This window comes from Plectropomus leopardus, chromosome 3 (genome assembly GCF_008729295.1).
Source record: "Plectropomus leopardus isolate mb chromosome 3, YSFRI_Pleo_2.0, whole genome shotgun sequence".
Taxonomy (NCBI): domain Eukaryota; kingdom Metazoa; phylum Chordata; class Actinopteri; order Perciformes; family Serranidae; genus Plectropomus; species Plectropomus leopardus.
Window position 1 is genome coordinate 13,415,395 of NC_056465.1, and position 23,414 is coordinate 13,438,808.

Below are 23,414 nucleotides of genomic sequence, written 5' to 3' on the forward strand. Positions count from 1 at the left end.
CAGATGAAAAAGAGATTTAGAATTTCTCAGAAAATTTTTGCTGGAAAAATTTTTAGTTTTCACCTTTAAAAAAAAGAACCCATTGTGTTTTATGTTTCACTGACGAAAAAAATGAATTTAGAAAGATTATCCTTGCAAAGCATCTTTTTCATCTTTTGTTACACAGCAATAGAAACATTTTAGATCAGACTTAGAAAAAGGATCACTACAATCGTTTTGTTTTTCCCCGATTGCTTCTCTGGGCCTCTGTACGTTGCTGTGTTGTCACATAAACATCTGTGTATATAAGTAACACATTACTGTACAACACTGGTATCACTCTCTCATGAGCGATAACAAGACGAGGCTCCCAGATATTGATGGAGAGGCTCATGTTGCTACAGTTTTGTGTTCGTAAGGCCTCAACTTTCATCAGAAACTCTGTTACACAAACAAAACCCTCCTAGAATGATAGACATTTTTATCCCGTTTAATGTTTTGGTCAAGTTCTTGTCATCTGGGATCTTAATCCTGGGAAACACCCTGCTCTGTTTTTATTAATACTATCAGTGGGGAGAAACGAAGTCAGAGGAGTTTAAAGTAGTACAATGTTAGATGACCTTTAAAGTCTGCCATAAACAAAACTTGAATAACTTGATTGTGCCACTTATTGTGTTTACATTAACACAGGATTCTTGAGATTAAAATCTCAACGTAATAATGACGATGGGCAGCTATTAAGGTAAAAAATTAATTAATTAATTCAAACTGTCTTCTGTGACTTCTGCTTTATCAATTTTTTTTCTTTAAGTGATCAATGTAGGGACAATGGCATGATAAATACCGGCCTGTCATCAAACATACAGAAACGGAAACTTTCCTTTTGGGGACATTGTAATCATATCTTTCTATGTTTAAGGGAAAGATTTTGAAGTTTCCTTGAATGTGGTATTAAAATATAATAGCTAAACTATTCTTAGCCTACGCTTTCACTTTTGTGTCAGTAGATTCAGGTTTTACAGCATTGTGTATTTTCAGCCTTCTGACAGGCACAAGATGCCACTCCTAAGCCAAGACATAAGCTTCCATTCGCTCACAGCTTCAGAGTCGAGAAGGTTTCCAGCTCCATTAGGTAAGACATTAAATAATGTTATCCTAACAATTAAATGAAAGTTTACTCTACCATGCTGTAAAAAAATGTTTACAAAATGAAGAGAAGCGGAGTTTCCGCACATTGAAATGAGTTAAATTCACTTTCATTATAACAGCCACATGCAGCAGCATATTGACCTCATTATGAGGTATCCTGGTTATTTCTAAACATCGTATTGTTCTTAAGAGCATACAGTATGACTTCATAGTGTGATTTACTGTTTTATGGCCCTGTTGAGGGTTTGCATGGAGATATGATTGATTATTAAGAGATTTAGCATCATATTGTCTCAAAATGGCGCATTCTTGGAGATTTCAGTGATGGTTTTTTTTTTTTTTACTCCTTATATGAAAACTAAACTAGGTCATCATCTCAAGCCCTGTATAGTAATAGTAATTTTGTCTCTTTGAAGTAATTGTATGTGCTTTGGGGTAATTTTGTGTTGTATAGTAGTAATTTTGTGCATCCTTGTAGTTTTTTGTGCTTCTATGTGGCTGTTTTGCCTGTTTTTTTGTCGATATTTTACGTCTATTTGCAGTTCCTTTGTCTCTCTTCATGGCTGTTTTGTCTCTTTGATGTAAATTTGTCTTTTTTCTGTTTTGACATCTTTTGTGTCTCCTTGTAATTGTTTTGTGTCTCTTTGAGGTAATTATGTGTCTCTTTTGGTTGTTTTATACCACTTTATAGTCATTTTGTATACATAGCCTTTGCATCTCTTTGCGGGAATTTTGAGTCTCTTCCTGGTTGCTACTTGTTCATTTGAGTGACATTTTGCAAATGAAGGCAAAGGGGGCCCTGACATTTTGGGCACCAGGGCCTGTGCCCTCTTAGTCCCGTTAAGTAATCAATCTGTGGGTAAATGGTGCAGTTTATGGACTTTACAGTGCATTTTTATTCATTCCAATGTCATTATAATTTAAAAGAAAAAGCGTTAGGATATAGTATTGTGCATTGTGCAATAAAAGTTTCTTCACATCACATTTCAAGATTTGAGCTTTCTGTAATCTTTTTTACCTGAGTTTCTAGTGTGCTCTAATTTCTGTCTTTTAACAGATTAACTGTTCACAGCCTGTGGCTACAGTAGTCTGACATCTGATGGCAGCAGCAAATGCCTTGACAGACTGGCACACTGATCTTTGTGACTGCGCTGAGGATACAAGTGTTTGTAAGAATACTACAACTTTGACTTTTTTTTGTTTTTAAAGGGCTTATTTTGTGTCATTTGTAAGGCCCCTTAATCAAGTCACTCAAATATTTCTCCCACTCTGTTGGTGTTTCTCTGTGTGTTTTTTCAGGTTGCTATGGTTTCTGGTGCTGCCCTTGTCTTGCCTGCACAGTGGCAGGAAAATTTGGAGAGAACAGCTGTTTCCCACTGTGTGATCTATGCAGCCCTGCCGTTCTCTCAGCAGTCTTTGGGATACCTCTGTGTGTGCCTCCAGCAGCACTCTCTCTACGTGCTGGTATGCGTCACAAATTTGGCATCAAGGTATGATGCATGTTAAGCTATACTGAATTTCATATGACAAGTTAAATAAAAGTGAAGCAATGTTGAATTTACAACCTAATATAATTATTGCTTTGGTTCTTGGCAGGGTTCTCTCTGTGTGGATGTCCAAATCTCCTGTTGCTGCTCCTGGTGCTCCTGGTGTCAGATGAAGCGCGAGTTAAATTATCGTAAACAAATTCCCGTTGTTGTCAATATGGTTAATCAAAATGTTACAAACGTACAACTGCAACCTGCTCCAGTGGTGGTGGCTCATGCATACCCAAATCATGCTTTCGTGAACCATGAAGTCCATGGCCAAACTGCTATTATGAACCAACCAAGAGGATTCATGACAGCACACTGAGCTCTGTGGCTCCTCATCCGTCTGTTGTGTCATGTGCAGGAGATATCATTTTTAGGCCATGCTCCTGTTTGTTTCATTACACCAAAACCTATTTGTATTTATCAGTGGAATCCATAGGAGTTTCATAATACAATTACACTTGGTGAGTCACCCTTTCGACTGTTAGCTGTAGTTTCTAAATATAGGTTTACTGGATCAAAACTTCTATAGTATTAACAGTGTTTCTCACACATTTTCATGGACAAAATTTTAAATCCTTTCAAGAAACCCTACATTTTTTTCAGCTCAACCATTTACTTATGGTTCTTTTATTGTTGCAGTCTGTTTATGGGCAAGTTTCATTCGCAAAAATGAGTTTCCCGCTGCAAAGCTTCAAGTCCTGCTGCCATAAATTGGCAAATAAAAATGTATGAAGTGTCAGTAATTATTGAAAATATCAATGGCACAGCTGTCTGGAAGCAAAACGTTCTTCTTATAAGCAAAACATGGTCACATCTCTTGCTTTCAATTGTTTTATTTATTGTCAACAGTGCTTTGAAGAATGAGAAACTTTTATCATGACGTCCAAATTAATTGTTTCTTGTTGACTCAAACTGAGACTTGTAGCAGACATACTGGTATACATGGGAAGAGACTTACTAGTCCTCTTTAGAAGTACAGGATAAAGTCACATGTTATCCAGGCTTCACTGTCTTTTTGTTTACTTAACAAGCACTTCCATTAGCTGTTTATACCTACCATGTTTTTACCTGTTGTTTTAATTCATGTTTGTTAAATTTGTTTGTCATTCTTTTGTCCAATTTAACACTTGAATAAAATGTATTTGCACCATTTTAATCTGCAGTTGATATTCGTTCAGACAGTTTATATCTGTAACTTTTAAAGATCTCATTTTAGATTCATTTATATTAATATTTGGTATTAAACACTGTGTCCTGCTTTTGTCCACAAGAGACAGAAATATGTGTCCATGATGTTTTTTTCAAGGACAAGTCAGTCCTCTGGGGTTGAAAATAGAATTTACCCAAATAAAAGTCCCACGATTTGAAGGTCACGATTCTTACATTGCTCGTAATTTCCTTCCCTTTAAAAATTGCTTCCAGAATGACGATCCCTTTACCGAAACAATGAAGCTGGGAGTGCCTGCCTTAACAAAAAACCTGTCAACAGAACAAAGAAGACAGTGAGTCAGGACATGAGTGTGAAGAATGTTAATGTAAGGGAGCGTCTCTGACACCAGATATCAGTTAGATAAACACAAACATAAACATGACAACAAACATACAATTCAGAGGAGTCCTATGTCATGAAATTAATATATCTCTGGATGTTTGCAGAACAAGGAAACACCAAATAGCCGACAGGAGGAGGATTGTTTTTAAGCATTTTGCATGGTTCTCCCTGAGCTATTTGACTATCAAAAAATATTTTCCATTCGTCATTACAAACAGCAGACGAGTTTCACTTTGACCCTGCTTACACCTCTGCTGCTATGTTTCACACCCAACATTTAAAACAAATTTTATGTCTAATAAGGTCACGGTCAATAAGGTCAAGTTAAAATGTCAATTATAAGAAAAAAATAGACAGCTGCCAGCCAAAATGAGGAAAATTTAATGGTATAAATCAAACTAAAATCACACTTTATGACAAACAGACTATCTCGATATGCATACCTTTTATGTTGCAAAACCTTTAAAAGTGGCGTCTCTGGGTTTACTTGGTAGAGTGTCTCCTTCTCCTCATCTTCAAAGAAGAGCTAAAAAGTAAAGAGTGGTCAATGAGGTTAACTGGGATTCAAATCAATCGATTATGTTTATCCGTAAAAATAATTTTCTTGTTTTTTGTCATGAAATATAACCCATTTTTGACAGCTGTACTCAATTATTTGAGAACACAAGAATCTACACAACACTAATATCTACCTGACATGAAATATCAGTAAATAGCAGAATATGCTGGTTGATGTATTCAGTTCATAATGTGGCAGCAATGGAGCTGCTACAGTTTGTAAAAAAAAACAAACTTTAGGATGCAGAAAAGAAAGTTAATCTGCTGCCTCAGTTGTAATTGCAGGGCTGACACCGTGTGGTCGGTTGATTGAATTCTCATTGGTCAGACAATCACAAGGCTGTGTGTCCACCAAAGTGTTTTTCCAAGCTGAAAATGCTCATCTCTCTTCTAAAAAAAGAGCAGCGTTTTCATCAGCTGAGTTGATTTGGTGGTGTTTGGCTGCTACGATATGGAAGATCTGCTGAAATAAAAAATAGTTGGCAAAAGGTAGAGTATTTGCTCTGGATGAAAGGAGGGCTGAAGCATGTTGGGAAAGAGGACAGGCCTGCCAGTCGATGTGTGTTGATTTGTTTTTGAGGTAGGAAATGTTGTTTTGCAATGTTTTGCCCAACAATTAATATTTTTAACTCTCATCAACCAAAAAATGCTAAACTTGCATTTTTCAGAACATAATGTTTACATCATAGTGTAAATATGTGGCGCTATTATTTCAAAGAATGCCAAAAATATGCTGGCCTCAGAAAAAAAAAACACAAAGAACTTTGGTGGACATACAACACAGCCAGGTAGAGTGCACTGTGGCTGATTTAATCTAGAAGTAACATGCAGAATGTTTTTTTTTTTATTCCCCCATTGACAATTTGATTTGTTGAAGAGAAGTTCAGTCAAAGTTTTTTCAGTTTTACCTGCAAATTCTTCGGCTGATATTTTCTGTCCGTGTCCCAAGGTGGAAGTTCTTCTCCAAACATGACCGCCAGGTGATCCATGAAACTAAGACAAATATAAAGATACAGGAGTGATACTGCAGCTGTGATACTTATTAAAAAACACTTCAAACTGATAACTTCTTGGCCTTTATTTAAATTAAATGGAGAAAGGTTGTTGTACGGAGAGCATCCCACAGATATAAAAAAACACCAAGATAAATTCAGGACTTTATTTTACCAGTTGTTCTCGCAGAAAGCAGAGATGAAGTCAGTCTGCTGGTGTTCAGGATAGAGGAAGAGAACGGGCCAGTTCAGAGAGCCCTGCTCGTCCAGGAAGACCTGAGCCCCCGTGACCTCCTGAGAGCTGAGGCCGTCCAGGCTCAGCTGTGATATTGCTGCTGCGGAGCCTTCGTCCTCGCCCTCGCTGTCTGAACCATGCTGACGAGGCTTTGCAGACTGGAGGAGCTTGATGCCTCGATCCTGCAAAAAAACACACAAAAATATAAAATTGCGATATTGAAATACAAATGAGTTTTATACAAAAGGTTGGGTAAAAATTTCCTCTCAATTTTAAACAGCGAGTTTACCTTTATAGCGGCCAAAAGAGCTTCTTTCTCCCCATGCAGCTTTTTTTCTTTGAGCTTGGCCTTCCTGGCATCTCTGTCTGCTGCTCTCTGGGGAACAACAAATAAACACAGCTTTATGTTTGACTAAAACTAAAACCTCCACTCCAAAACATCAGCTGAGCTTATAAGTGACTGTACCTTTTGTTTATCTGCCGTGGCTCTCAGCTCCTGTAGCTTCTTGTCAGTGGGATGAGCCTTGAGCCCCTCATCACACCACTGGATGGCCTCTGTAAAATTACGCAGCTCAATACTACTCTGTGCACCTGCAGAAACACACCCAAGATATACACATGGTTGTTTTTGTCATTATTTTAAGCTTCTTCTTTTTTTTAAATATTGTACTCTTACTGTTATGCTATTGTAACTTTACAGAATTGCTAACCACATTTGTTTTGATATGCTAGGACATGGTTTCATTATGTCACACACCTCTGATCAGGGCTTTAAGGTGGTCTGGTTTCATCTTTTTTGCAGCTGCAGCATCATTCAAGGCAGAGCGCATGTTACCTGTGTTGATATAAACCAGAAATATTAGGATGAATTGAAGCACAAAACACATGCAGATGTTTTTACATTGAATAATATTCTGTGATACATGAACTTGGCCGCTCCTGACCAATCTACCACAATGTTATATTTAAATTTATATTAAGTTGTATTATATCTTTTATATATAAATCTTATATTTTATCTTAAATCTTGGAATAAGATTTTACTTTGTGACTTTATTTTTTAACACAGATTTTCTATGAGCATTGTTGGAGGGAGCCTGAGAAGTAAGAAATTAATCCCTAAAGACTGCTTCACTGCAACTGTTGTGCATTCGACAATAACAAACGTATTCTTTGTAAACCACCTTAGTTTATGAACATACAATCCATATTTTTGGTGCTGGCAATACACGTATGTCTTAAAAGCTGTTAATGCATCTGTATGACATGTAAATGCAGAGGTCCTCACCCAGGTGGAAGTGTGCCGCGGCCCGGTTGGTGAGGAGGATGGTGTTGAGGTCCTGGTCTCCACATTTCTTCTGCAAACCTACTGTGTAGCACAATACGGCTTTCTCGTACTTCTTCTCTTTAAAAAAATCATTTCCCTCATCTTTCAGGCTCTGTGCTATCTCTGAGGAGGAGAAGGGGAAATTAACCGAATGGTTAAAAGATGCTCAAGTCTTCACAAACTCCCACAGGTTTTTAAAAAGCTTAAGGGACTTAAAAGCTGTGGTACCTTCTGGGGTTCTGTCTTCATCGTGGATAATCGCCTGCAGACAGGCAAGCTCTGGGTGTTTTTTCGGGTCAATTTCTTCAGGGAGTTTTTTCATGAACATCGGTATGTTATCAAACTCCTGAATGAGGCAAAAACAGAGGGATCACTACACATCTTATACTTAAGTAAAAGTAAGGATACAACAGTGTAAAAATACTCTGCTACAAGTTTTGCATTCAAAATCCTACCAAAGTAAAGTACAAAAGCACTATCATCAAAATGAACTTACAATGCCAAAAGTAAAAGTACTGATTATGCAGAATGGTTTAACAAAGGATGAGAATATTTGATGCATTGATATTAACATCAGTGTAGTGCTGAAGCTGGTAAATGTGTTGTTTTTTTTTAATTTACAGAAGTCAAGTCTTATCTTTGTCTATAATAATACATCATAATCAGGAATGGGCAATTAACGGAAAAGCAACAGAAACCAACATTCAGACCCTCTAACCGACGTAATGTCGGTTATTTCGGTTATTTAGAAATTCTATCAATCCTTCTCACACTGGGGTTGCGGTGGTGTATGTCATGCTTCTGGGCTCCGTCTAAAACTAAGACTTTGGATGGAATTATTTAGAGACACCAGGACGCATTAGCCGTGTCTCAGCCGCTCTCACGAGCTCTTATTATTTTCACCCTTTCTCTGAACAACAACACATCACACCTGTCGTCATAGAAAACTACAAAACTCCTTACAACTCCTTCCCAAACAACCAATCCATAATCCAAGAAATTCAAGAACTCAAGCCACAAGCCCAACTCCAGAAATTTGTTCGCATGAGAAATGGCAACCTCCTTATCTTCCCCAAAGACATCCCCTCCTTGAACTCTCCTCTCCACATGGCCAGAGGGAGCCTTTGATGGAGCACAGTTCACCTGCAGGCTGGCATGCGAATCTGGCTCTACCCGCCCCCCGAATTAACCCCAGACATAACTCCTGGTCATCAAAGTCATCCACACAAACATTACAGAGGAACAGGTTAAAACAGATATGGGACAACAAGGACAGCATCTCCAGAATACACAGAATCATAAGCAGAACCACCAGAGATCCACCTCACCAACCCAGACCAGGCTGCCAGCCTCCTCCGTGGCTTTGGCGGCGCCCCCCTCCCCCCCCCCCCCCCCCACCACCAAACAATGCTTCAAATGTCAACAGTTCAACCATATTTCCAACAACTGCACCAACAGGCACATCTCTGCATGAGATGTGGAGACAACCACCACCACAAAACCTGCACCAAGGATCCTCATCACCCTCAACAGTCACAAGAGTCTACCTGGTATACACTCTTAAAATACCCTGCCTCCTCCTGGATCACCATCTCTGACTACCAACTCCAACGCCTCCAAACCATTCAAAACAAAGCACTCACACTGGCCCACAGACTTCCATCTTCATCAGCAACCAATACATCCAAAACACAACAGGCATCAGGACCATCAAACAGAATCATCTGAAGACTGCCTCCAACAATCCCGCCCTCCAGAAAACCATCCAGGAAACGGACCAACAGCTGCCACCCCCTCATTCATCTTACAGCTCACCAAAGCCCCCCAAGCACCCCCCAGCCCCAATAAACCAGTCCAACACACAGAAGACTGTCCACCACTGCTGCTGAACATCACATACATGTACACACACACACACACAGTGTAAATAATGCACACCACACACAGGTCATCTCTCTGTCTTCATTTCTCTCCGTTTCTCTCTTTCTAGTTTATTTAACTCTTTCCTCTTGTTTCGTGCCTTGGTACACATGTGTCCTCCAAACTCCTTCCGTGTCCACCACCAAGCCCTGAACTGTCCCAGCAGGCTCATGAGCCTCTCTCAAATTACATAAATGTGGTGTAATTTGTCTCTGAAGTGCAGTAAAGAAAACGCATGAAGTCGCAGAAAATGGAAATGCGTAATTAAAGTACAAGTCTCTTAAGTTTGGACTTTGGTGCAGCACTTGTGGAGAAGTTCTTCGTTACTTTCCACCACCACTAAGGAGTTAGCCGTTAGCTTGCTAGCTTACAAAACCAGACTAAAGCCAAATCAGTTCATGTTCCCTCTGACTAACTTTTATTTTTGCTGTTTATAGCAAATAGTTTGTACGTGTCAGTGGTACCTCTTCCCAGTTGTCTTCGCTGAAGCCATTTTTATATCCGTGGGTCTTAAAATTGTCCATCAACGCGTCCATGCCATCGTCGCTGTCATACTGTCCCTCCGAGGACGCCATCTTTAGATCAAACTATGTTTTTGAAGCGCTATTTTGTTGTTTATAAATCTTCTATTAAGTGTGACAAGAGGTCAAATTAACTGTAATAACGTCGTGTCTTCTAGAAGTTACCCAGCTCCTTGTTTACGCATGTGGACCGCCGGTACTTTACGAATAACGATCCGTGCTGAAACACAACGATGATGCATTAGTTCCGCAGCCGCCAGAACAACAAACAAATAACGAATATAAACAATTATAATGAAAGCGCCAGAGATGAAAAATAACCACATTAATTACAAAGTGATAGCAGTTAAAACAATTTAAAAGTAACTGTTTTTTATTGTTTTTTGTTTTTTTGCTAGATTACTTCAATTTAATGCTTCATTATTGTTCAACTCAAATTTGCGAAGGAAATGTAATCTACTCCTCTCCTCGATAACAGCTAACTTACTTTAGCTAGTAATTTTGCAGTTAATAGTTTTTATACAAAACATGCGATTATTTTATAAAATATGGTCAATTGTTGTGAACTTAACCACTAAACACAATAGAAACTATACATTTGACTGCCAATAATGAATTGCTTTTTGTCACTTATTAAGCAAGTCTGCATTTTGAGCCACTCTTTATTTTGTGGTTTCCTTTTTCATATGTTAAATTCTGAATGCAGGTCTTGTACTTATGAAGCATTTTTATGCTAGGATATACAGTATATATAGGTAGTTTTGCATGAGACTTACATCTTCTTGGCCACACTAAATGGTAATGTGACAGGGAGTGATCGAAGGTAATAAGCATATTTAAAGATAATTGTACTTTATCAGTTTTAATGGCAAACTGTTATACAGGAGTACTTGTTACTCTGCCTGATTGAAGTGACTGCAACAGATTTAACTGTTTTGAATCTGTGTATCATTTGTTCAATTAATATTTAATTGAGAATCAATAAACAGGACGTTTTCCGTTTTTTCCTTTTTGAAATGAAAACAAATAAATGAAAATTAGTGTTTTTCAATATCCCGTTTATTAATCAGGATCAAATAAAGGAAAGTTGAAATACAGACCACAGGAGCTAGTTTAATTGTTGCTAAAACAAACCACTTGTATATAAAGCGGTTAAAATGGACTTTTACCATTACCAAAAAATGTTGCTTTCATCAGGAAAAAAACATAACTCTTAAATGTGGCTTACCTGCAAATTGACTTTTATTTTTGAACTACTACTTGTATATTTTTATTTGCATTTGGGTGTTAATATATCACTGTAATGCTTCTTTTGCTAAAGTTAAGGACCTGAGTACTTCTTCCATCACTAGAATATGTGATTTTTTTTGTTGCTCTTCCTTCACTTTCATGACGCTTTATTTAAAGCATTCGCCGTATGTCAGCATTGAGTCGTACTAAGAGGTCAGTATGTTACAGATCCAAAAGCATATAAAAACACGACAGCAAATGTTCATTAATTCTGATAACCTCTTATGTTTTTATTTGCATGGGGACAGAAAAACAAATGAATTGTGTATGAGATTTAAGTAACCAAATGCAATTTAATATCATTAGGTCCATTATAAAGCTTTTGTTGTGACATTTAAGCCAATTTATAACATTTAACATTATAACCTTTATAACATTGTAAAGGAAAAAGAAATCCTCCAGTCCTCTCAAAAAAAAAAAAAAAACTTACCACACACAAGGCTTTTATTTCATTTTCCCACCACCACACTGACTGAATCATAAACACATTCATATCCACATTTAGAGTTGTTATTCATACAGTTTCCACTCTTCCGAGGACATCCAAGAGTCCATCTTTACTGAGAAACATCGCCTCACCTGTCTGCTGACAGATCACCTCAAACCTGGGTGTTTCCTCCAGAGCTCCCTGTCCTACAATGATAACATACGGGTAGCCCAGTCTGCTGGCATCCTTCAGCCTGTTCCCAATGGTCTTCTGTGTGCGGTCATCAACGACAACTTCACCTCTCAAACGAGGCAGAGTCTCTCCCAAAGTGTGAACCAGCTCCTCAGCCAAAACTGCTGCCTCATCCATCTTACTGCCCTTCTTTGGGGGTAAAACACACACCTGGTACGGAGCAAGAAGGCCTGGCCAGCGGATCCCTTCTTCTGTTGACAACACCTCAATGGCTGCGGCGAGAATGCGAGTTACCCCAAGTCCGTAGCAGCCCATTTCTGCGATAACAGACTTGCTCTGGGCATTGTTGAAGGAGGCATTGAACATATGAGAATATTTTTTACCCAAGTAAAATGTGTGGCCGACCTCTATACCCTTTGACTCTACCAGTGTGCCAGTTTTGCACTGTGGGCAGTCAGTTCCGCCTGATGACATGGTCTCTACATTCGCAGAGAAGGAGCACTTCCCACAGACCAGAAGTCGGTCCTCGCCAATGTCTGCTGGCAGCTGGAACTCGTGGGAGAGTTTCCCGCCAATGTTTCCTGTGTCTGCCTGCACCTGAACACAATGCAGTCCCAGCCGGGTGAAGAGCCTGGTGTACGCCTGACGCACAGATTCATAGGTCTCGTACGCTGCTTCTTCACTCACATCAAATGAGTACATGTCCTTCATGTAGAACTCCCTCCCTCGAAGCAGACCAAACTTTGGCTTTGGTTCATCTCTGAATTTGCGAGTGATCTGTAAAAAAAAAAAAAAAAAAAAAAAAAAAAAAAAAAACAGATGTAAAAGTTGTAACTTATTACAACAAAGATGCTTTTGGCAACAATATAAAAACTACCTGATAAAGAAGCAGAGGCAGATGCCTGTAGGAGAGAGTTGTCTGGTGAGCGACCAGAGTCGTCACTGCCTCTTCGTGTGTGGGACCCAAGCAGTAGTCAGCTCCGTGGCGATCTTTCAGACGGAACAGCTCCTTTCCCATCAAGTCCCAGCGCTCACTGGTTTTCCAGAGATCAGCTGAGCACAAACTGGGCATGTCCAGTTTCTGCCCACCAATCGCCTGCATCTCTTGGTCAATTACTCTCACCTGTTGATTTAAGACAAAAGTTATTGCATGCTCAAGACCAAAATGAGAATATTTACACTCAATCCCTTCTACAAATTAATCACAGTTATAATCTAATGAGTGATCCACAACCTTGTGGACAGGCCCCCAAGCAGACACAAAATAAATCAAATGATTGAAAGTAGATGATAGACAAGAACACAGGTTTGTGCAACACAATATTATACCGTTCTTCACGGCTGTAATCACCTCTTTTCCTATGAATTAGAAAAACAATTACATTTTACATAAAAAATTATTGAGATGAATTAATCTCACAAGATGAATTTACTTTACTTCAATTAAGTATTAATAAAAAGAAGAACACAGCAAAATCCAGAAATTAACAAAAAATTAAATAAATGAACCGATGACTCCCACTGAAAGGCTAATTATGAAAGTTATACAACATCAACAACATTTAACACACGTATGATTGTGTTCGAATCTTTGCAGATTCATGTCAGAAAATTTAAAATTCTTCTCAAAATATTTGCTTGTGGACATGAGAATACCAGATTTACCATGCTCAACTGACATGTATAATTTCCTTAATAAAAAACAGTCTCACCAGCTTCTCCATGGAGCGGACAGTGGCAGGAAGGTAGTAGTAACAACCGGGGTTTGATGGATGGATGAGCCCAGCCTGCTGCATGAGCCTTTGACTCTTACAAGTCATCTCGCCTTGTAGCCGGCTGTCCTGTCCCACATCACGCAGGTTTGAGGGCTGGTAGAGGCGGGACACCAGGAGTGTGGGCTTGATTTGTCTGGAGTTGGTGGAGGCAGAAACAGCGGCAGGCTCAGCACATCCTGAATGGTTCCTCCGTGGAAGAAGTGAGGTTCTGTGGAGCCGCCGGAAGACTTTTGGCCAAATCTGATTCATTATGGGCTCCATGGTAAATCTGGACCTATTAGATGAGGAAAGTCAGTTATTGGTGGAACTATTAGTCACATAATGAGAACATATTATCAACATTTTAACCATCAATCAATCATTTGAGTCATTTTTCCAGTTTTGCTGAGACAAAACTAAGTATTTGGAGACATTATCTTTGCCTCAGAGCTACTGTAATGAGCAATTTTTACATTTTCTGATAAATAATACAATACTATAAACCAGTCAGTAAAAAAAAAAAAACTAACAGATTAGTCAATAATGAAAATAATGGTTAGTTGGGGTGGAAAACACAACTTCTGTCACCATACGATGTTATATTAATAATGTGGACACCTACATGATATTTGCTGATATCATAAAGTCTGCTATGATAGAATTTTGATTACATTCAAGTCAGGGGCCTGTGATCATATGATGAAATATAAGTAAATTTAAAGAAATGTTTTTTTTCTTATCTGCTTAGCTGCTGTCAAAAGGCATTCCTTAAAGATGACAATATGTATTGATGTTTTTACTTTTCCATCAATGATACTGAATGACTGATCATTGAATTGAAATATCGATCCAGGTTAATGTATAGTTACAGCAATAATGGTACGCAGCCCTAAAATCAGTGATGGTTATAAAACTAAGTAACTAATTTAAAGATAAGAGATAAACTAACAATTTATCAATCCCAAAGTGGGGAAACTCACTCATTACAGAAGCAAGAAAAAAGAAAGAGAAAAAAGGAGGAAAAAAGTATTATTATTATTATTATAAAGACATACAGATACTGTATGTCCATGACTGATAGTTGGACAGGATAACTGAAGTTCACATATGTAGTACATTTACTGTACACACAGAATAGAAATATAGCCTAAAAATATTTTTGCATAGTCAGTGGTAAAATATTGCACAGTAGGATATTGCACAGGAATTTTACACAGTATAAATATAGGATATGAATAGGACACTTACATGTATATGTGAATATGTATATACTATATTTATTACGTGGTAATTATTCAAGAACTGTGCTCACACACAATTCTGAGGTACAACCACTTTTTTTCTTCAATTTCTACTTAATAATGTTAGAGGAAAATATGTACTTTATACACTGTGGACAATATAATATGATAATAACAATGCACTTTTATATGAGTATGATTCTTAAAGCCTTTATAATATATTTCTATATGTATTTAACTTGAGTAAAATGATCAGAGTACTTCTTCCATCTCTAATACAAATACACATTATCTAAATGCTATATCTTAAAGTTACAGGCATGAAGTGCAAGCAAGTGTTCAATCATCGAAGTCAAGGTCGTCAAAACTCAGTAATTACCATACAGGTAATCACCGGAATACGCTGCATCTCCGTTACACGATTACAGAGTATTGGCTGACAGTATGGATGATACATACAGATGTCCAAAGTGTCCACAGCAGCGACAGTTCACAGATACCTGTCACTAAATCCTGTCCTGACTATGAATCGGGGCAGGGTGATGGACAGTTTAGCTAGCTGAATTTAGCTTCCTCGGTTAGCACAAAACGACTCAACGTACGCAGAAAAAGTAAACACAGCTAACCTCGGGACCGCCGACTGCTGTTGGACTTTTCCGAGTCGATTATGTGATGAAATGTGTAAAAATTTTCATTTCTAAAAAGCTAAGAGACTGAAAAACATTGAAGGTCCCTGCAGCAGCACGCTTTTCCTCTTCTACATGGCCGGAAGTCGCCGCTGTGATGTTACACCGCCTCCCGCAGGTGCGGAGGAGTCACGACACAGATGCCGTCACTGTGGTGGTCGTTTTCAGTTAGGGACTGTTGGTTATTTATGACGGGGGAGGGGGCACTTCAGATACATTTGTAAGCACCAGGGAGGGATTTATGTTTTTATAATTTGACTCAGGGGAGGAATATTCAACTTTAAATGGTCGTGTCGGTTATTTTTCTTTGAAAATCTCCAAAATCCCACCATTTATCATGTCCAGAAACTGTGAAAAATAATTATTTCTGGTGGAGGGAGGGTCATGCATTTCCTCCAGTAACCCAGGGAGGTTTTTTTGCAGCTCAAAGGGTCAAGCTATTTGAAAGAAGAAGAAAAAAAACACACTCAACTACCCTCTACTCTACTTTATAAAGTACAGTCCCTTAAACGGATTGTTGTGATGGACTACATTATATTGAAAGGTGATGGACGATGGACAGTGATGGACAATTGACCCAATCAGCTCAAGACATCTGTGTGGGAAAGAGTGGGCTAACAAAGTAAAGCTGCTGAGGAAGAGGTGTGATATATGGCTGGACAAAACATAATAACATTTCCTATGATAGAGGTGTACATTACATGTTAAATAATACAAAACTTAAAAGCAAATAAGAGCAGACTATACAGGCTATAAAACTGGAGACAAAGAGGACACAAATTACATTTTTTTTGACTGTATTTGCTGTTACTGTTAGTGCCTTAAAAACAATGCTAAATTTGTTGAAACCAAACAAACGACCTATATATGTATAGGGTGCACTCTGTTTTGGTACAATTGATGAGTTTTTATTAAATGCACTATACTATAGAATGTAATCGTTGTTGCTGACATTATACTGTACTTCAGCCTCTGTTAGTGCCATTTTTACGGCTTTATAGTGTTTTATATCAGCAATTTGAAACCATTATTTCCTCAGTCAGTCAATGACACAGACACATCATGATCGGCCCACACAGCAAACACAGCGTCTCTGTCTCTCTTCAGGTGGACACTGTGTTGGACATTTTTCAGTCTGCAGGTAACAAATTGATTGAAGATGAGCACACATGCAGCATGCACACACACGCACACACACAGATGTATACCCAAGCCAATTAGGTTTGTGCCTGTTTCATCCATTCGACTAGACTCTAGAGGTTCTTGTTGTTGTAAGACTTGGTTCTGAGAGAAATGGGCGACCGTGTGTCTCCGTGAGATAACAAACAATCCCATTAGGACAGATCATATCTGCAAACATCATATTTGCCTGTTTGGTTATATAGTAATTATCAGAATGTTACTATTAGAAAGACTTAGTTGGGGGTTTCTGGGAAATGCAGTGTAAAATTTTGGCATAGTGTAGCTTTCTATTGTATACTACATCATACATTAGAATGTAAGATTATGATCTATGATCCCTCTCTTATATGTTTGCCTTCAACTAGACTTAACTCAAACTTTACTGTGATTACACTTTTGAACAAAGAATCATAGTCTTTTGTAAATTTTACTGATGCTAAAATAATCCCCACTTACAATCACTGACCTTCAAATCTTCATAATTAACGTCTCAAATTCAATCATGATATATGGCCAAATACTGAAAACATATAGGAGCTTTATAATTTGATAAAAGCTAACAACTTCCCACTGTGATGGGAGGGAGCCTTCCCTGCTTCACTGCAGCTGCTGCTCACTTTGCTTTAATCAGCTTTTTGTCATGTCTCTGTTAAACATTGATCTTGAACTGATGTTTGAAGTCAAATCAAATATCACTGATCTGGCTCAACATACAATATGAACAAACAAGGTCAGTTAGAGGTTATTTTAAGGGATAAACAGAAGCACTTCTTTTTTATGTGTTAGTTACATAGTTAAATGTCATAAGAAATTATGTCAATCATCATGGTAACTGTATATCATTTAGAGCCCTTAAAGGTAATTTCAGGTCATTTTCTACGCCTCCTATGAGTCAGTAATCAGGACAGTCGGACCAAACCAAGTTCATTATGATGATAGAGGCTCTGATTTCAGCCACCAATGCTCATCAGCCAAGTAAGGAAGATGTGGTGAAACACAAATTCTGTTTTCTCTCTATTAAAATCATTAAATTTTGCAATGAAAACAATATCAACAACATATCATAGAATTGTGTTTCAGCGTTCCTGAAAAATTAAAGTTACCATCAGCATAAAACACTAGTGCTTCATAAAACATTTTTAAAAAGACATTGGTTGGATTTTCTTTATGGTTTTGCCAAGATAACAAAAAAATAGAAGTCAGAGCACATCCAACAGGCATTGTCAGGCTAAATTAATAAACCTGTGTCTGCTGATACTGCATGATAACAACAACAAAAATTAGATCATGAACATTTTTGTTTTTGTCTGACAAAACAATTCCAACTCAAGGCCCAATTTTTGCAGAGCTTTTTAACATATCACACAGTGTCAGATGTCATGGATTTTTTTATGCGTTAAGAGTTAGCGTGTAAGATTTAGGGGGATGGCATCTAGCGGTGTAGATTGCAACCAGCTGAATTTTTTCCTGCTTAGAATTCCTTCAGTGTTCATTGTGCAGGAGATTTTTACCAGGAGCTGAATTATCCACAGAGGTCTCCCTCTATAACAAACTGACCAGGTGATAAAATTGGCAAAAACACTAAATAAGGCAATTTCACATTAAAAAAAACAGCAAAAAACAGAAATGTGTTCTTTCGATGCTCTTGGCGGACCAACTACCTGTGTAGATATAAACGGCTCATTCCAAGGAAACAAAAACACAACGATTTTTATTTGAACTAAAGAAAAAACAACACATACTATATTATATTCCATTTCTGCCAAAATATCTGGCCTAAAAATGTTACACACTGAAACCTTTTATCTTATGTTCATCTTGTATGTCTATGGTGGCTGTGCATGCAGTGATAAAGTTACATGATGCTAATGACTCAGTGCCATCTTGTTGACAGAGCTTTCTCCAATCTGTCCGACTTATAATGTCACCAACATGAAACAACACCAAGTCACTGAATAAACAGACTATTGTAAAAAGGGTGTTCAGGAACTCAAATACTATGATCATTTTTTGTGGAAGGAGTCAGTAAATTATTGCTGGTGGAGATAAAACAGCAAAAATGGTGCAGAATATCTTGAGAAAGTAAAAGTCTTAACCCTTCGAAACCTGTATCAGTATCAGTTTCTTATGTTGATGTTGAAACGCCTGACACAAGCATTTAACCTCTGAAACCTGAGCAAATTGGTTTGATTTATTTTGAAAGCATGAAAAGAGATGTCCCAAAAATTGCAAGAATTAGGTTAAGCTGGCCAGAAAAAAACTGAAAATTAGTACAAATAAATAAATAAAAAGAGAGAGATAAAAAATATTAAAAAATGATTATTAAATTATAATTCATTATTTAAAGTTTAAAACGTTTACATTTTGGCACTTTCTTTCAAGCCATTTCTCTTTTTTTAATTTTCTTTTATTTATTTACTTATTTTAACATTTTTCTTTTCTTTTGTGTGTGTTAATTTTCAGGCATTTTTTAAAATTATTTTTTACTAATCATTTGCCTGTTGTGGGTAATTTCTTGTAAAATTGTTCAATGCCTTACATGATTTTTATTTGATATGAAGCCAATTTGCTCAGGTTTTAAGTAGTTGAAAATAGAAAACAGCAAACTAAAACAAAAGAAAAGAAATTACCATGTTAGATGTTATTTTATCAGCAAAGTCTTGTTAGTTCTTAGAGACGTTTGGTTAAGCTCTATTCATCAGCTAAACTTCAATCAGGTCATTCTTTTTTAATTAGAAATCAGTAAAAAAAATCAGCAAAAATAAAAAGCATCTAACGAATAGACAGTTATTTTTTAGTAAATGTGGTCGTTTCTATTTTAATATCTTTGTTTTCTGCTGCCATGGGGATGACCACACAGCACATCCAAATAAACATAATATAATTTTATCGACATCCTAAGTGGGACCTCCAGTGTTTATGATGGAACTGAGATGTCACTGAGTATCACATCGCACCATCAGCAGCACCGTAATGACCTGCATGATGGGATTGTCAACATTGACATTTCCCACTTGCACGGCCCAAACTGCTCATAAAGACAAACGCAACAAGGCCATCAGAGTGCTGTAAACACATGAAACATCTGTTTGGGAATCACTTTGCATCACTTAATTAGCCATGCGGTGTAGTGAAGGTCAGTGCAATCACAGCCTTAAATCACATAATCACAGAGGAGGCTGCACTCGTTTAATGTGATTCTCAGGTGGAGGCTGTAAAATGTTGATGGCGGTCACTCTCTCTTAGAGATGACCGGAAACATAAAATGATTTGACTGTCATGACAGAGTGAAGACCGTGTGTGTCTGTGTGTGTGTGGTCAAGTTTGTGTGTGATTGGGATGGGCTAAAGGGAGGAAGTGAAGAGATACTCAGCATTGATGAACTGAAAAGTGGATGGTATATAACACAGAGAGATGCAAGCACTGGATCAAGAAAGAGGACAGGATAGACAAGGTAACCAGGAGAAAACAGGACAGAGCAGCTGAGGTAGTTTCAGGAACAAAGAGAGAAACCTCTGTCAGGTATCCAGCATGCGAGCTCTGGGGGTTCTGCCTCTGCTGTTGTGTGCAGTGGTGTGTGTGGTCCAGGTGAGAGCGGAGGTGAAGGCAGTGAAGCTGTGCGGTCGTGAGTTCCTAAGGGCTGTCGTTTACACCTGCGGAGGCTCCCGTTGGAGAAGATTCCTTAGTGATTCAGACATGGATGGTGAGACAACTTCTTTTATTCTTAAAAAAGACACAGACATAGTGGTCAGTGGTTATTTTCAGTTACTTTTTTTCTTCATTCAGGATAAACCTTATTATAAAACAAGTGTATAATGTAAAATAGCATAAAAATGATTTTTCTTTAAGTGTGTGGATGTAGCCTTTAAGGATATGTTCAAAATTTCTCTAGACTGTCCTACAACAATACACAAAATTCAATATAACCATTACAGCACATTCTATTGGCTGTTGAGTGGTCTGTTTTTAATGTTATGGGGGATAAAATCCTGCAGTTAATATGAGGCTTCAGCTGTCAAATCTATATATTCCAAAAAGTTATACTTTTTAGTATGAAATTCCTCTTTTTTATTACTTTTCTTCCAGTGCAGCTCCACAGGGAAACGGGAATTTCACACCAAAAAGTCCAAACTTTTATAGATATCCACTTGAATAAACTACCTTAAACTGCTGAAGCCTCATATTAACTTGAGAAAAACACACTGGGATACATTTCAGAACAAATTGCGGATTGTGGATTTTGCCCATTACTTATAATGAAATCGCATGATCTCTTTATATTAATAATAATAACTTAATTTTGATAGCACTTATCTAAACAAAGTTACAAAGTGCTTCACAAAGTGCATATGAATTAAACAAAGAAATATACTGTTAAAATAAATAAAACAATGTAAGAGCTAAGATAAAAATCTGCACACAGCAAAAGGACATAAAACACAACATTTTTCACACTAGATATGTATAAGTAAGTCATTAAAATAAAAAGCTTTCCCACAAAAATATGTTTTAAGCAATGAAGTAAAGCAACAAGATCAGTATGAATAGGAGCTCAGTGCTTATGTGGACACCTAATTTTCTTCCTTTCACAAAACATTTCTTAATCTCAATGAGACTTCCTGAATGAAAACCTCTTAACAGTTTCAGTTTAGGTGGCTATAGGGTTGTTAAAATGAACTACTGTACAGCAGTCAGGTAAAGACACAGAGAAAGTGTGGTGTCCTTGCTTAGTTTGCAGACATTTTATATGAATGAATACTGCAGTTTGCATGGTTTTATTTATGCATTTCTTTTTAAGCTTTCTGTAAAAGATTCTTTAAGATCTCAACCTTTTTTCAATCTTTCGGGCATCAAAATTTAAACCCACTTCACTGCTGAGTTCTTTATTAAATTACACCTAAGATACAACCTTGCAGACTGAAACTTAAAAGTTATAAAACTAAACAGGATTCCTGTATCTGAAAGTGACCTGCAGCTTTCCACTACTGTGATTCAGTGTACATTTTACGCTATTAATCCAGCGGCTGCAGTGCAGTGGGTGTGCAGGCAGACAGGTGCCCCTGTGCAGAGACACTGTCTGCTGTTTTACATGATATGTAGGGTTGAGGATCCTACATAACATGATTAAATGCTGCAGCGGTCTGTTCCCCTGGCAGCAGCCCCCCTCCCATCTGACTGTCACACACAAACAAACCCAGTTAGCCTATCAGTCGAGCTGATTAGAAAGAGTAAAGTGACACTATAGAAGACAAATAGCTCAGAGTTAATCTGAGCAGTCATTTAGAGTTTCCTTATTTAATGGGAACATAGACCTCAATTACACAAGACTGCTCTGAAAACAGTCAGCCATTCATTATTCTGTTGGAAACAACTGTGACAAAATTACTTGGAAACTAACATATGTAAAAGTGTGTGTGAATCTGGTTATTGAGCATTTTTTTGTGTTTTGTTGTTCCAGGTTTGCCCACAGGGGAGCAGACCAGTTTGGAGAGCCTGAGCAGCAGCAACCCCGGCTCTGAGTTGACCAAACGGGATATTAATAACATACTGACCACCGTGTGCTGCCAGGTGGGCTGCAGGAAGAGCGACCTCACCTTCCTCTGCTGAGACTGGATCCTTTCTCTAATCTTTCTCCAAAAGGACTCTGCTCTCTCCCATCTTGCCTTAGTAGAAACCAAATCTGAATCAAAAGATGCTTAAAAACAATATGATCAATATTTTATGTACAATAATGCTTCACAATTTTCCTCATTGCTTTTGATATTTTTTGTGAGTTATTACTTTAACTGGTTGCAGATGTGAGTGTGGACCACGTCTGTGAACATGTTTCTGAACCCGAGCTGGAGATATGTGAAACCTTAAAAACATATATCAACCTATAAGAATTAGGAAACTAAATGCACTCAGGGACTATATCACTTCCCACTCAGAGAGGACAGATATCTCAGCCCTGATTCTGTCCTGTATGTAGCCAGAATCCACAGGTTTGCAGATTTGCAAAATTTCCCTCTCTGCTTTGATGAATTTATAGGAAATTTGAGCTGTATTCTATCGTGATACTGTACTGTATTCTTGCTGTTTTTGTCAAATAAATGTTCTTGCATAGGGCTTACATTCTGTGAGGTGTCACATCTTTTTAAAATTGCAGTCCTGAACAAAAGATACACAACAATACATAAGCAAAGCCAGAGTCAATAAGATCACCAAGACATCAGTATGTGATAAAAAAAGGTCACAAAATAGCACGCTGGTGGCCTCTATACCAACCTCGAACGTGCCCAGTTGTGTCCACCTCTGTTTCTCCCCTCATTTCCTATCAACTCTTGACTGTCAAATATCCAACAAAAGGCAAAAATTGACTCCAAAAAAAATCTAAGACAAGATTCCACAGCCATGCTCTCTCCGCTGAAAGACTGCATTAAGGCGCAGTCGTGAGACGGACAAATTAAAACAAATAAAACACAAACATCCAGTTATAACTTTTATTGGTTTTGGAAAGAAGCAAACTAAGTTTCTCAGTTCATCTTAGCGTTGTTATGTACTGTACAAACAGCTTGCACATGTGTTTGAGGTTAATGGTACAGAACCAAAAAGCATTCTGGCTTATAGCACACATAAACACACTCCCTGCTCTCCTCTCAACATTAATACAGGTAACTGACACTCAGCACAACACGTCATTTCAGTACTATCATTGTAGATGCCCCACCTTTTACTGCATGCTCGGCATGCAATAATGAATTACTGCAGGACAAATTCCGCACAGAGATGAAAATCTGGAAAAGTATTGTTTAGTTTTTTAACTGGATGATGCAACTAACAGACTGATGGAGAATTTTGTACTGTAACGTGACTTTCAAGCTGAAAGATGTGT

At 37.9% G+C, this 23,414-nt stretch overlaps 3 protein-coding genes and 1 long non-coding RNA gene across 5 annotated transcripts; 2 read left to right on the forward strand and 2 right to left on the reverse strand.

Annotated features, from left to right (window-relative positions):
• Positions 1–1,073: 1,073 nt before the first annotated feature.
• Positions 1,074–3,866, forward strand: LOC121966996. Its single transcript, XR_006107639.1, has 4 exons — positions 1,074–1,111; positions 2,186–2,297; positions 2,428–2,618; positions 2,725–3,866. It is a non-coding gene; the product is annotated as an uncharacterized LOC121966996 (long non-coding RNA).
• On the reverse strand, positions 3,481–9,967 carry ttc4 (tetratricopeptide repeat domain 4). Its single transcript, XM_042517051.1, has 10 exons — positions 9,712–9,967; positions 7,556–7,673; positions 7,289–7,450; positions 6,758–6,835; positions 6,467–6,591; positions 6,290–6,376; positions 5,941–6,182; positions 5,682–5,766; positions 4,659–4,741; positions 3,481–4,142 (listed from the first exon to the last, which is right to left on the reverse strand). Exons 1-10 carry the CDS (start codon positions 9,820–9,822, stop codon positions 4,043–4,045), a joined length of 1,191 nt encoding a protein of 396 aa, XP_042372985.1. The 5' UTR covers positions 9,823–9,967; the 3' UTR covers positions 3,481–4,042.
• Positions 9,968–10,968: 1,001 nt separating this feature from the next.
• pars2 (prolyl-tRNA synthetase 2, mitochondrial) lies at positions 10,969–15,435 on the reverse strand. Of its 2 annotated transcripts, none has more exons than XM_042482968.1 (4): positions 15,132–15,203; positions 13,390–13,726; positions 12,555–12,800; positions 10,969–12,454 (listed from the first exon to the last, which is right to left on the reverse strand). In XM_042482968.1, the coding sequence occupies exons 2-4, from the start codon at positions 13,711–13,713 to the stop codon at positions 11,573–11,575; spliced, it is 1,452 nt and encodes a 483-aa protein (XP_042338902.1). In that variant the 5' UTR covers positions 13,714–13,726; positions 15,132–15,203; the 3' UTR covers positions 10,969–11,572. The 2 variants fall into 2 exon arrangements, with proteins under 2 accessions (XP_042338902.1, XP_042338897.1); XM_042482963.1 differs by lacking the exon at positions 15,132–15,203 and adding an exon at positions 15,299–15,435 and having other exon boundaries at positions 10,970–12,454.
• Positions 15,436–20,071: 4,636 nt separating this feature from the next.
• Positions 20,072–22,147, forward strand: insl5a (insulin-like 5a). The gene is made up of 2 exons (XM_042512516.1): positions 20,072–20,243; positions 21,999–22,147. Exons 1-2 carry the CDS (start codon positions 20,072–20,074, stop codon positions 22,145–22,147), a joined length of 321 nt encoding a protein of 106 aa, XP_042368450.1.
• Positions 22,148–23,414: the final 1,267 nt, after the last annotated feature.

Excerpts from the sequence above, each read along its gene's own strand:
- ttc4 (XM_042517051.1), bottom strand. The coding sequence starts at position 9,822 with ATGGCGTCCTCGGAGGGACAGTATGACAGCGACGATGGCATGGACGCG. Across the intron at positions 6,592-6,757 it reads CCTTAAAGCCCTGATCAGAG|GTGCACAGAGTAGTATTGAG; the intron begins GTGTGTGACATA and ends GTGTTTCTGCAG. Across the intron at positions 4,742-5,681 it reads ATCAGCCGAAGAATTTGCAG|CTCTTCTTTGAAGATGAGGA; the intron begins GTAAAACTGAAA and ends TTTACTTTTTAG.
- pars2 (XM_042482968.1), bottom strand. The coding sequence starts at position 13,713 with ATGGAGCCCATAATGAATCAGATTTGGCCAAAAGTCTTCCGGCGGCTC. Across the intron at positions 12,801-13,389 it reads TCCGCTCCATGGAGAAGCTG|GTGAGAGTAATTGACCAAGA; the intron begins GTGAGACTGTTT and ends TTAAATCAACAG. Across the intron at positions 12,455-12,554 it reads TGCCTCTGCTTCTTTATCAG|ATCACTCGCAAATTCAGAGA; the intron begins GTAGTTTTTATA and ends TTTTTTTTACAG.
- insl5a (XM_042512516.1), top strand. The coding sequence starts at position 20,072 with ATGCGAGCTCTGGGGGTTCTGCCTCTGCTGTTGTGTGCAGTGGTGTGT. Across the intron at positions 20,244-21,998 it reads TAGTGATTCAGACATGGATG|GTTTGCCCACAGGGGAGCAG; the intron begins GTGAGACAACTT and ends TTGTTGTTCCAG.